The 14,611-nt window shown below is 43.7% G+C and overlaps 1 protein-coding gene across 1 annotated transcript in view; it reads right to left on the bottom strand.

The window, feature by feature from the left end:
* Positions 1 to 14,611, bottom strand: part of DNER (delta/notch like EGF repeat containing) — a 184,785-nt gene that overhangs the window by 59,723 nt on the left and 110,451 nt on the right. Inside the window, exons 6-7 of the mRNA XM_081142149.1 lie at positions 9,812 to 9,965; positions 1,631 to 1,744 (exon numbers count right to left, since the gene is read on the bottom strand). Coding sequence (XP_080998275.1) covers positions 1,631 to 1,744; positions 9,812 to 9,965 — 268 coding nt within the window. The remainder of the gene's footprint in view (positions 1 to 1,630; positions 1,745 to 9,811; positions 9,966 to 14,611) is intronic.

Raw genomic sequence — 14,611 nt, 5'->3', positions numbered from 1 at the left:
TGCCTGGGTTTAAATTTCTAGCTATGTGATCTCAGGTGAGTTACTGAATTCCTGTGTGTGCCTCAGTTTCCCTCTGTATTAAATGGAAATATTAACAGTATCTGCTTCAAAGGATTATTGTAACGATCGAAGAAGTTGGTAGACATAGGAAGCGATATCTATTGGCTTTTATAATTAACAAATATTTATTGACCCCCTGCTAATATAAAATATAGAGCTACATGCTTCATGGGTTGGCCGTTGGGAGCAGGTGGGCAAGAGAAGAATAAAACTCATTCTCTGGCCTCAAAGGATAACACGGGGAAGCAGGACAGACGGAACCAATACAGGCAAATAGAATAAATGAAAGGGGCAGAGGGCAAATACTACTAGGCAATGCTAGTCACTTCCCTTGGCGTGTCAGGTCCTTATTCTCAGCAAACACAAGTATGAAGTGCCGTGATGTCTGTAATTTACTTTAAAATTATTTTAATTTTTTTTAGAAGGGGGGGAACACTGATGTTAGAAACAAAAATCCATTGCTTCCCATAAGCATCCTTCCCGGGATCGAACCCACAACCTGGGCATGTGCCCTGACCATGGTCATCACAAGCACATCCAGCTAGAGAGGAACAAGCCAAGGCCCAAGCCATCCAGCCCCTGCCCAGGTGAGCAGGAGCCAGGACCACCTTCAGCTGATATTCAGGCCTTCAAAATCTCAAAGAGCAGGAGACGCTGCCAGGAACCCCGGGCCCTTGGGCACTGGGTGGCCATGGCCTTTCATCAGCACCCATCCGGGCCGCCGCCTCCAGCCTCACGGCCGGCGCCCAGGGCGGTCCCTGCACCGGGATGTTTCCTCCCACACTCGCGCTCTACGTGTATCCTGTGTGTGTTGTCAACGTCACGTCTGTGAATCGGGAGCTTACATGCTGGTTTTAAGAAGAAAAACCTCTAATATGTCATTCTTGCAACATCAAAGGTTTAAAGTAATTCCTCGCATAACATCCCCCAAGCAGAACTAGAAACAAAACGTCCTCCAAGTACAAAACCATTCCCCGGACGCCAGCTCGGTAGCTGTGCTCACCCGCCCGCCTCTTCACGTGAAACTTCTGACGTAAAACTATCTCACAAATAAAAGCCGCTCTGACGAGGGAGCATCTGAGATTTGCTTCCCAGCAACTGTCGTCAGCTTGGCTCAAATAAACTCATAAAACGATTTTTTTTAAAAACAGCTCTTAAAGACGTGGTTTCCAGGTGACATGAAATTTCTGAGATGTTATAAAGTTGTTTAAAAACAAAAGCAGGTGAACTTTATGCTGAAATGTTTTTTTATGTGAGCTGGTATCAAAGAAACAAATAATTTAACAAAATAGGAATCTCAATAAGAAATTCCATTTTATCATAGTTATTTGTTTTCAGTATATAAATAAAAATCACAGACATTCCAAGGTCGTGTCTAATATTCAAACATAATTTTCAAGCCATTCTAGCATAGAGCTAAAAAAAACCCTCATATTTTGTTTTATAAATGGAACAAAATAGGAAGTCCTCTTGTACAGTGTTTTTCAAAAATTTACAGTACAAAGCTGATCAAATTAATTCATGATTTAAAACAGAAAACAAAAGGTTTCCCTGGGGCAATACTATTTACCTTCTGGACACTGGCAGGTGAATCCACCGAGATTAGAAATGCACGTGGCTCCGTTTCTGCATGGGTCAAGGATACAATAATCAATCTTGGATTGGCAAAGCTCTCCAGTATAGCCTGAACAAAACGAGAAAGACATTTCATAAAATGTGTTATGCCAAAACCACCAGGAACCACCCCATGAACTGATGGAGTCAACCGGTACCCACCCAACGAAGGCAACAGCCCTGAGCACACCTCTCCCACCAACTCCTTCATCTAACTTGGTTTTGCAACTAGAGACAATCATAGCAATTTAGAATCATAGTTCAAAACTCGTATATTTTGCAAGAATCTTTATGGCACAGGCAGACTTTTTTCGGCATCAGTTCTGCCCTTTATTTTGAAATACCAGCCAGGACCTTCAGGAGCTGAGACTGAATCCACCAAGCCTGTTTGATAGCTTCCTCTGACAGGAGGCAAATCGGAATCCACAATGTTCTGCTTGACCCACCTGAGATGACAGGCACCTTCCCTAGGCCACCCCAACACCTATTTTAAAAAGCACTAGGGCCCTGACCAGTGTTGTTCAGTGGTTAGAGCGTCGGCCCGAGCACCAAAGGGTCACAGGTCTGATTCCCAGTCAAGGGCATGTACCTGGGTTGCGGGTTCAATCCCAGCCCCGGTCAGGGTGTGTGCAGGAGACACTCAGTCTATGTGTCTCTCTCACATTGATGTTTCTCTCTTTCTCTCTCCACCCTCCCTTGCAATGAAAAACTATCCTCAGGTGAAGATTAACAAAAAAAATTATTTAAAAAAATAAAAGCATTAGGAACATTTTCTAGATATTAAATTTTTTTTTAATTTACAATATTTTAGAGCTAGAAGAAACTCTCTATGTTCGTTCCATACCCTACCCCCTCATTTTAAAGAGAGATTTAGACACAATGTTAAGCACATCAATATATTAATATTAATTCCTATTTGAATCACAAATGCACCTCATAAATTCTCTGTAAAGCGAGCCTTCAGTGCTGATTTTGTTGAACAGTCATATAACCACACACCTGTGATGAGTAAGGACCTAAACCTATTAGAATTCCTATGTAGCCAAAAAGCTTAAATAAATTCTGAATATTTTATTAACTTTGAAAACAAAGCCCTCCAGAGAGACACGTTTGAAAAAAACAACATGCCAATGTTTTTCATTCTGAAGTGGGAAATGGTTATGAAAAAATTTGGAAAATACAAAATAGAAAATAGAAAGGAAAAAAAAAGTTGCCCTTAGATCTTTTATTTGAGTGACAGAGCTAATTTCCAACAGAAATTGTATGCACAGGTATTTTCTACACAATTATAATCATACTGTAATAGTTTACATTTCTGGGATATACATAAAAACGTGTCTCTCTGAATTATTAGTTTGAAAAACTGTCATCAGCACTTGAATGTGAGGTTTGTAAAAATAAATCCCGATGCTGCGAGAGGGATGATTGCCGGCGCCTCGGTCGCAGCCCAGGCCGCGGAGGCTCCTGTTTGCAGCCCTGCTCCGCCCTTCATGCTTCCCAACGGCCAGGAGGTTCCGGCCAGTCCCTGGGCACGGGGAGGCGAGTGACACATTCGTGTGGACCGAAAATCCAAAGGCCGCGACAAAAAGGCATTTCCCAATTCCAGAAGGAATGATTCTAATAGGCCACTTCACATTAAAACCGTATTTTCAAATGAAAGCTCTGCCTTCAGGATGGAGGAGACCGAACTGGTTTTAAGAGGAAAGTTACAAGTAAAGTTTTGGCTCTAACTAATAGCTGATGTCTATAATTGAGCAGGTATTTCCCCCGCACATTAATTCATCCTCACTGCAACCCCGAGGTCAGTACTATGATAATCTGGCCCACTTTACAAATGAGGAAACTGAGGGTTTGAAAGGTTAAGTCATTTGCACCAAATCGCACAAGGAGCCGAACTCCTGAGCTGAAATCCTTAAAGGAGCATTATGCCTCCGACAGTAGGCATGACATCACCCACCAGCATGTAAAAAACAACAGAAAGGGACCGATAAGAAAATGTACATATAGGTAAGCACAGAGATGGCCATAAAGTAAACACCGTAAATATTCATCCATAACCCACAGCCTGTATGTGGTTATGCTCGGGCTGCAGAGGCCAAGAATTTTTACTTCTTTAAATCCTGCCTTCGAAGGTTCTACAATATGGCTACAAAAGTACATTTATGGAAAAGATAACCCATTGCAAATGATAGCTTCTCAGCGGCAGCATGGCTTAAAGTATGAAGTGTCATGAATCCTGTCATTACAAAGGCCTTAGCCCTGTGACCACAGAATGACACGCAACCATGAAAAACAGCCAGGAGCCCCTCAGGTAGCATCTGTTAGAGGCGTGTGTCCCCACCAGATGGAAATGCTTTCTTCAAATATTTTATTTGGTAATTGTAAACATATTTAAATTAGAGAGACTAGTATATAACCGTCACATATCCCTCGCCTAGCTTCAACAAGTACGAGCATTTTGCCCATTTAATTTCATCTAGCCTCCTGCAACAGCCCCGACCAGGTTTAATCCCTGAGGTGAGTGGTTCTCCACTGGTGATTCTTTCCCCAGGGACATTAAGCAATGCCTAGAATCATTTATTGTCAAAGCCGTGGGGGTGCTACTCGCATCTAATGGGCAGAGGCCAGAGACGCTGCTAAACACCCTACAATGCACAGGCGAGTCCCCAGCAACAAAATTACTCAGCCCAGCATATCCCCAATGGGGGAGTTAAGAATGCTGGTTTAGGTCAATGTGACCTTGGTCTTTTAGAATAAAAACACTTGTGTTGTCCCAGTGCCTCTCATCTCCCCTTAAACAGAAACTGGTCCTTTACAAAGTAGGGAAACAGCTCTTTCAGAACATTGTTAGAGATCAGAATCCTTGAGAGTATTTACAACCTCTACGAAGTTAAAGATCATTTTTTTAAAAATTATTCGACTATAAAAACTTTAATTACTGAGGAATTTATCATTGTGATATTCAAAGAATAAATTAGCTTATTCGTCAACAATAGCTGACCATTGGCAACACTGACCTCTCCTTGTAGGATCAATCACAAAGGTCTATTGTTTCTTCAGAGAGCATTCTAGTAAACAAAAAGGATCTGAGAAAAGTTGTGCCTCGGGATATACAGTAAGGAAGCCTTTCAAGGACGCATGGGATGCATAGAGAAGCTCTACACTGAGGCTTATGCAGCTGACCCTGAGAAATGACATTAGATAAAATCATGTTCATATCTGGGAAGCAGGGCCGGCAGATGGTAGGAGACCAGACACCGTTAAGGAAACGCACTGGGCTACAAACCCACTCGGTGGGCACGCTACCAGACTACACTGGGTCTGATGTACACTTGGAGTATTTAATTCTATACTAGTTTCTATTTAAGTATAAAATGTGATTTGAAATTTGTCAGTGAATGGAGAGGGAAACCTAGCTAAGTTCCCTGTGTCAGAATGGCTTCGAAGGAAACTACATCCTGGTGGTGTCTTTTGATTGCTGTAAATATAACAAAAAAAACCTGAGCGCCCCCTCCAGCACCCCCAAATCAATACCTATCCTGTACTCTTCAGATGAAGGAAGACCACCTGGAGTTCAACGGCATCAGCAAAGTTGGCCAAGTGAGTCAGATTATTAAAAAACAAGGCAATCGACTGGTTGTTTCCTAAACAGTCTCCGTCCCTACACAGCTGTTTTTCTAGATGATGTTTTCTTCATGATTCTGCTACTGAAATAAAAATAGCCTCTGTGTCGCCTTCATTCTGAGAGGCAGAATCTAATGGTTTCTTCCGAGAGCTGTTCTGAAAGCTTCCAAGGTGAGAACTGTGGCGAGGACTATTTTTAACATCCCGGTCTTTTAATAGCCTGGCCTGTGCTGGCTTTGTCCTGAAAGCCTGATGCCCCTGGAGAGCCCACCGGCCCCGGCCTTGCCCTCGGGGGATCTGAGCTGGGGCTCGGCCACTGCCACTGAGACGGATGCCTAACGGTAGCAACTGAAGTCAGAAATAAATAGCAGGGACCCGTGTGCCATCGAGACGGTCAGTCTCAGGGGCATCCAATATCAAAGTCGGAAGGCAGGAATTATGCAACAGAAAAACTGTGTAAGATCCGCTGGCGGGGGGACAAATGCATCTGAGCGCATGCAAACACGACTTAAAAGCCAAAGGCAAAGAGAATAGGACCTAGGAGGCCCGCCTGTGAGAGGCAATTAATAAAGCATAAAATGGGGCTACGGGATGGAAAAGCATGAGAGAACGCTGACATCAGCGCGATCAGGAAAATCAATCTCAAGGTCAGAAGAAAAGTAACACATCTAATAAGTACATGGGCAGAAGGCACAGTGGGAAGGACAGTGAAAGGTCCTTTCGGGGGTGAAAGGTCTCGGATGGTGACGCAAGGACCCGCTGAGTGAGCGCAGCAAAACCGCTGACCTTGACCTTCGTTTCCCGCAGGGGCGAAAGGAAGGGGTCATGTACCTGGGTCCCTCCCAGGACAGCAGCAGTGACAGTGAGACCCACTCCAGGAGCAGCAGCCGCTCCCACCAAGTGCAGCCTGAAGCTCAATATTTTTGAATGAATGAACAACAGGCATCTGAACACTGCCACGCAATGTGCCCATATTGTTTGATCTCTGTTTTCAACAGGCAGCTTAGAGCAGCGGCTCCCCCAGCGTGGTGCCCCGACCAGCAGCAGAGGCTCGCCTGGAACTTGTTACAAATGCAGATTCACCGGCAGCATCCAGACCAGAGAAGCAGGGGCTCTGGGGTCTTAAGACAGCCTCCGGGTGACTCTCATACATGGTGCATGCTAAAGCCTGAGGACCTCTCATCTGGAAAACTAGCAGCAAACAGTTGTTAATAGCAAAGATGAATATTAGTCACTTAAGAATCACACATATAATGCAGATAACAGGAAATTTCCCAGAGTGGAAGTCAAATATACCAAGTCAGAAAGCCCTTACGGACTGCGCTGTGGACACATGCTTTTTCCTTTCACGAGTGGGACCCTCTGAGGCTGTTACTGTGCCTGTCACTGCACTGTTTGCAGACATACTTCCCTATTCTTTAAGAGCAGGTGCTGGTGATTTTTGTCCCCAGTTCCCAGCACAGAGCCAGGGACACCATAGGTACCCACTATTGTAGTCATTAAGGACTACATGAGCACCACCCATTGCTATTTTTTAAATAGTCCCTTTCATTCTACTTCCCTTAAACCTAAATAAGAAGCCGTGATATTGAAAGAGGCCAGACAGCTTACGACACCTAAATCTTCTCATTCTGTATGTACTCTTTCAGGGAGACCTCACAGCTTGTGTAGCCCTATCACATCCATGCAATCAGGAGGCTGCCAATGGCTTGGACGAACCCCATTGGCAAAGCCAGTAACCTCCTCTTAGGTGCTCCTGCAGTACTGATGCGGTTGAAAATATTGCAAGAAAGTTTTTAAAAAAATCCATCATACTTGATAAAAATTTCCGCTCCAACCACATTCTGTGATTCATTTTATATTGTATGTACATGTACATGGCATTTATCAATGGTTTACTATTTTAAAAACCATCTCCTAGCTTTCCAAGAAATTGTATTAACCATGAAAACTAACAGTTGGCTACTTAATCAACTCACTATCCAATGTACCACATTCACAGATTACCCAGGACTCAGAAACTTCTATCTGTACTGGCATTCGATGTAGAGATTAAAGCGAAATATCAAAATATTAGCAAAATTGGAGCAGAAGCTTCTTGGCTGGAAATACTATTTTCACTTACCAAGAAATGTTTTCCTCATGAGAGAAACAAGCACCGAGGCAAGACTATGCCTCAGCGAAAAGACTTTATTGGGGATTTTTGTGCTTTGGTTTGAATTCATTCATTCGTCAGGCAATCAAATGTGAAACAATCAGAGCCCAGCAGGACACATTTTCAAAAGGAAAGCACACTTTCCACTGTTTGTGGGGTCTGATGTCTGTATCTGGAGCTTCGGGATCAATGAGTTCATGTTAATTAACCTGTAAATAGTTCTTCCACGAAGGAAATGTAGCTTTCCAATGGAAAATAAATTTTTCAAGAGACATGAAGAACTAAATTTAGTATAAAGGTCCTCATTTTGAGCAGCCAGTCCCCTTTCTGGATAAAATTGCCTCATACTTTTTTTTTAAGAGACCTGTTTGAGAGGAGGAAGTTGAATGGCATGGGCTTGAGTCATATATTTATATGAGGAAAGTACTCAGCACACAGTGTGGCTTTGTACACAGAAAGAAAGTATAAGAAGATGGTAGAGAACGTGGGTTTTGGAGGCAGGCAGGAAGACCTGGGTTCAAATCCCAGCCCCAGTAGTTACTGGCAAGTACACCTGGCATGGTGAAGACCATGAGAATGCTCACCTCTTCCCAGGCAGAGCTTTAGGGACTAAGTGACCAAATTCTGTCTAATGACGTGATGGAAGTGACATCCGACACTTCCAGGCGCTGTTCTCAGAGCATCACACAACACCCTCCAGATCCCTGAGTGACCACCTGGAGGGCAAGTGCCTTCATCCGACTACGACACAGCAGAAATTAGCCTTTCCTTGGAAGCCACTGAGATGTGGGGAGTGACGTGTTACTGCAGTACAGTTGAGCGTTGCCCTAACCATTTTGGCCAACTTACAAAATTCCCTGTGCCTCAGTTTTCTCACTTATGAAATCGGTACAATTAAGAATTCTTTTAACTCAGAGATTGTTCTAAGGACACCCAAAGAAAGCACTTAGGAACTGACAAAGTAGAAACCCGCTTACGCAGACAGAATTCAGGTCCCAGGGTAACATTTTTTAAATCTCTTCTACCTCCGATTAGGATTTGTTCTAGAGCACGAGGAACAACGGGGACTATCGGGGAGATGCCAAGTAGGCAGTTAGATAAGTGGGTTTGGAGGGGCCCCCGACCTGGAGATACAAAGTTAGGAGAAGACACACTACGAAACTGTTGAAATGAATGAGGTAGCTCCATATGTACTGACATGGAAGGATATCTATGATCTACCAGAAAAAAATAACTTACAGAACAATGTATATACTATAATCACTTGTCAATACATACAGAAAAATACTTGATCTGCAAGAGAAATACACACAGAGGTCAAGACAGAATATACCAAGTTGTTAACCTACCCCTATGATATGATAAAGTTTGGGTTAATAGGTAAGTAAAGGACTTTCACCTTTTCATTTATAAACTTCTGGATTGTTAGGTCTTGTCGCTTACAATGAGCACTTAATCTCTCAAATCCCACTTCACTCCACCCCCCTCTCTATCGCCACCGCCTACCTCGTCCTGAATCCCCACCCGGTGCCAGAAGTTGGCAACAGAATGAGATGGAATAGGAGAGATCTCAGTTTTGAAGGATGAAGTCACGTTATTTGATATTAAAAAAGGAGTAATTTAGTGCTTGCTTTTAAGCTGCATCAAAACAGCTATAGCAACATGTTCATGGTAAATGCCAGTCCTGCTCCTTGAAGGCCTAGAGTCAGCTGGCTACGCTGTCCGTCAGTTAAGGTGGCTGGCAGAGCACTGAAGTCTGCGGCCCACTGTCTACCGAGGTCTCCTAAGAGTCGCTCATTGTGCTTCGAGGATTTGAAAGTCTCCTGTGATATCCATGCATCCCCTGTACTAATCAAGGAATATTAGCGACTTGCCTCATTGTGGAGAAGGTGTACCAAGAACTCGGGCCAATGAACATACATGAACAAAAGGAAATTAACATAAAGGGAAAGATTAGGTGGCTTTCCCTAACAACCTGGGTAGCTTGCCCTGGATTTCTCTTAAGTTATTTAGCACAATCACCCAGCGCTGCGCCAGCCCACACTCAGTGCCCACTTTGCAGAATTGTTTTTGAAACATCCAGGCCTCTGTTTGACCGAGAATATCATTCTCCCAGAACAAAAATGGTGAAATGCTATAATGGAAAAGTCAGAAAGCCAGCCAAGGGGCAGGATGCGCGTCCCCATGGGAACTTCCTTCTTCCATCTCCCGAGTATATAAAGCATAGACTGATGGACTCAAATGTGACCTTGAAGTCCCCTTGTCCAACAGCCAGGTGAAGTATTGTTTAACCACCATTAGTTAACAAGCGCAGAGTCTACCGAGTGATACGTAAACGGTTAGCTCCGCAAACCATACCAGCAAGGCAGACGCAGGTGAAATTGCTCCCGTCTTGCTGCTCCTTCGCGTCGACACAGCTCGCGTTGTTCTGGCAGGGCGTCCTCCGGCAGGCGTCAAACTCCTCACAGTAGGCCCCCACATACTGATCATCGCAGGCGCAGGAAAAGGTCACCTAACACACAAGTGTACAGCGTATGTTACTTGAGTCAACAGTTTATGCTTTGGCTGTGACACTCAAAGTTAAAAAGCACCACTTCTTTTTATAATTATACCAACACTAGTATTTTCAATCACATTGCTTATATCATGATCTGGTTAAAAATCAGAGCTTTAAAAGAAATGGTATAGGTGTCCGTATAGGTTAATTTCAAACTTTTTATGATTCTTTACTCACAGTTATTTCAATCATTTTCAGTCTTCCTAAACTAGAAATGGAAAGGATAACTTTATTTTAAGCATATAAATAAATAAAAGTAAAATGAAGTTTTGTTGACTTGATAAAGTTTTGCTCTAATAAAAATAGCAATTTTATTAGAACAGATATATTGTGCTACAGTCATTAAATTAGATGTCACCCCAACCAACTAAAATCCTGCAGCACAGACAGCGCTTGTGACAAAATCATCATCAAATGTCCTCCTCGGACCACCCTTCCAAAGCATTGAATTTACTGAACAGCCTGTAAATCAACCTCAATCTATAGCCATTCAGGTGACCCGGGTGCAAGGGAAAATGAAAGGACTATAATTCAAGTCACCTGCTTTCTCTTTGTTTATGATATTAACATTCTTTTAGTAAAAGGCCTTAACTCAGACCCAGAGGACGAATCTGATTGGAAGGTTCATTTCTGAGACAGCTGTAAAACCCAGAAAAAACAGAGCCTTCCTTCTCTCTCCTCCTGGCCACCCTCAGGGTGACGTGTCTACAAGAAATGCAACTCTGGCTCCAAAGCCCGTGTGAAGCTATATAGATGGTTACTGCAGATTTTCACGAAGGGGGAGAAAAGGGAGCCCAGGAGAGTTGCATAAGTCTTACTGCTTAAAAAAATCAAAACCAGACAGACAAAAGCACCCTTCCCTGCGGCTCCCTCCAAGCCCCACACATCAGGCAGGTGAGCAAATCTCGAATGTTCCAAAGCCTCAGCCTCTCCTGGACCCACCTTCCTTCCCTCCCTCTCCAGCTCCCCAGGTTCCAACCCAACCTTAGAGACTCTGCCTCTTCTCCAGGTGTTAGCCCAGAATCCCTGCCCAACAGATCCCACCCAGGGCCTCCCCGCCCAAGTACAAGAGCACAGTCCCTCCTGAAAGAGAAAGCAGCCTTGTCCAGTCTTTACTTTGTCTCTCAATCAAGTCTTAGAGCTCGTGTCCATTTCTTGATAAAATCTATTGCTGTACATTTAGATTTTTCTGTGGCTCTTGTTAATGAGATAGTTTCCTCATACCTTTCTTGTATTAATCATATTAAACAGTGGTTATTAAAGACATGAAAATGCTAGAGTTGTTACCCATCATCACCCTGAGCTCTCATTACAGGTTAGTTTTTAGTTGACTTTGTGTTTTCTAGATAAAACCACCCCCCGCGCGCAAATCGCAGATAATGCCCACATCGCTTTCCCTCCTCCAGCCCTCGTGGCTACATTGGTGGCTCTTCCAGGATAATTCTGATTTTCAAGGGAGGCTTGTAGAATTTACCACCGAGTAGAATGCTGGAATGATTATTGAATTTTATCAAATGCCATTTTAGCTTACATAAAACGTAGATAGTTTCGTGATTTAAAAATCCTTTTTTTTATCTTTAACCTATGTATATGTGAGCTGAGTGTTTAAATTTCCGTGGACTGACTCATACTTGCACTCCCGGGAGGGACACCTGCAGAGGTCATTACGCAAAATCGTTTTATGACTGCATTCTAAAGCCTTCCACTTCTCTTGCCCTGTCCCAAAGACTCCTTTTCTAAGAAAAACTGTCCCTTGCATGCTGAGACATTTTACCCCATAAGACGACTGCCCTTGCCCCCGTGACTACACCATGAGTGTGGATGTACCTCTGACCTCAGCAGCCAACCACGACATTTAGCCCGAACCGCCAGGTTTTCCATAGGCGTGTTGATTTCCTTAATTGAATACCCTTTGGTTAAGGAACCTGCCACATCCTTGCCATCTGTGTAGTCCAGTCTCCTTTAGTTGGACCACACTCTTCAACCAGATCTTAGAAACCCAGACAATTGAATAAACACTATGGCCTTTCCTTCTTAGGTTGGAGCTGGGTGTTCTGCCTCCGAGCTCCATCATCTCTCGCCCCTCTCTGCGGCCAGTGGGGGTTCCCTTGGCATTCTGGCAACAGTGGGCATCCTGTCTGATTTTCACGAAGCCATGAGTTTGTTCCTTGTGTGTTTGCATAGACTTTGTGGTTGAAAGCTGGGAGAACCTACATCAAGGCCTGTTAGAAAGGCAGTCTTTTAAATAGGAAACTGCTTTTCTAGAACTGTCTTCCTGATGGGGCACTTAAAATTTCCAAAGATTGAGCACCTGAATTAATCTGAAATATATCACTTATAAGTTATAGAACACATACTCTCATGTGAGCAGAAGTTTAGGTTTCTTTCTCGGAGGCCTTTGTGCCCATACACTCCCCTTGATCCCAGACGAAGCAATTAAGGAGGTGACACAGCTGTGAACAATGTACCATTGAGCAGGCGTGGTCAGGGCGACCCAACCAGCAGTCAAAATATCAACTTATTGAAACTTCACCAGATGACCAAGAACAATAGCTGACGCCTGCGGACCTCAGGGGCTGCACAATAGCTGCATTCCGTTCCCAGCCTCAGTTCACCCCATTTCCCTAAATAACCCTATCCCTCAGGCCACTCCTGAAGACAGGTTTTGGATGCTCATATGCTCCCTGTCTTCTCGGTTGGCCGGCCTTCTCAATAAAGCCTTAGAGGATCCACCCCTGCCTCCGCTGAACTGGACACAGGGACAGGCCGCCCAAACCCCACCGGGGTTCCCCGGTAGCATTCCAAAGAAAGTCTGTCCTCGTGATACCATTGTAAACTAACCCTGCAAAGGGAAGGCCGACTGTTATAAGCATGCCCAGGGAAATCCGGATGACGGCGGAAGCGTGAAATCTGAGGTGCATAAGCTCCTGGACAAAGGCGTTTCCTCCCGCCCCTCTTGCTGCTCGGGCCTGCCTCCTGGCTGGCGGGCTCTGGAGCTCTGCGCTCGCCCACATGGCCCACAGCCACGGGGACCCCACATGCAGTGGACGGACGGACGGATGGACGGCGAAGAGCCTGATGCTCCACTGGACCCGCCTCCCCCATGAGACGGGAACTCTGGCCACTGGCTCTGCTTCTAGCTCTATTGAAGCCCCAGCTGCACCTTCTGCAGGACTGGTTTAAGGGAAATGGGACTTTTGAAACCCAGGGATGTAATTCCATGAAAATAAAGCTTTCTACCACATCTCACCCTCCCGGGGGGCCTCTGGAAATGCTTATTCCAGTGGCACTCCAAGACCCCACTCCCACTAGCAACGGGGAAGGGCAAACTGCGCAATTGTCCCCTAACACGCGCACAAATGGACACCAGAGCACACCTCTGCTATTAGCAGGGACGTGTCTGGAGCCCTTTGCACATCTGGAGATGTGCGACCACCTTTGAAACATAAGCACTGGCACACCCAACGCATACAATCCCAAGGCGGGCTTCAGCATCATAATAAATCACTACGGGCCGTTATTTTTGGCAGCTCTTCTTTAAAATGTATTTGGTTTGTATCCAAACGTTCCAAATTGCAGATAAATTTCTTTGGTTATTTGGGGGATACATTTTGCCTATGATTTATCTGGTGAGTTCCATGGAAACTATGCTGCTTGTGAAAGTAAATTATTAAAAGCCACAAATCAAATATTTCTTATTTCGTTTTGATTGAATTTAAAGCTAAAACAAAAGCCATATATTTTGTTTTACTTTGTTTTAAGCAAGAACCTTGAAAAAAACTTTAGCAAACTGTTGAAACAATTGCTTTTGACCAAGTAAAACACTGAATTAATTCTTAAACTTCAAATTGTTTGAGGAAAAAGATGGGGAAAAAAAATTTTTACATACCCATGACCATAAAATTTTACTTAAATCTTTGTGTATTCTGTATCATGTCATTTATAAAGTTAGATTTCTTCCTGTCTATTTTCTAGCAATAAGGAGCTTTCCTATAAATATTAAAAAGGTTTCTTTTCATAGTTTCAAGACTGTTGACTTTCAAGAGGCCACGAACACTTATGAGGAAACTGATTTTAGTATATTGGTTGTGAAAAACTGTTTTATCACTGAATATTGTAAACTGTTATGCCAACAGTGAGATATTTAACCCACTGACTATGATGACATCACTAATCTAGGTCCAATTAACTCATCCAGCATAAGAGGCAAAATGAACGTATTTAAAAAGTAGCTTAGCTAAATTACAAAATGGCACTTCCTTGCTAAATTATTGTATATTCATATGTAAAAGTCTATCAAATAAAATGAAAAGTGGCTCTGAGAGATTAATTTTAAAACCCAGTGCAGAATCTCAATTTGCCTCAACAGCTTGAAGTCAAACATTCCACTTGGACATTAATGAAATGTTTTCGGGTTGTGGTAAAAACCTACTTGGAAAGGGTCTAGGTTAAGAAAGTGTTAGTTGTCCCTGCATTCATTTACTCACCCACTCAACAAAGTGAGCACTTACTAGGCGCCAGGCACTGCTCTAGGAGCTGGAGGCACAAATGTGTACAAGGCCCTCCCATGCAGATGCTACTCCAGTGGGGGTGACTGACCA

This window comes from Miniopterus schreibersii, assembly GCF_964146895.1.
Source record: "Miniopterus schreibersii genome assembly, chromosome: 7".
Lineage (NCBI taxonomy): Eukaryota > Metazoa > Chordata > Mammalia > Chiroptera > Miniopteridae > Miniopterus > Miniopterus schreibersii.
Note: the sequence above shows the minus strand (reverse complement) of the source record. Positions and strands in the feature narration are given on the sequence as shown.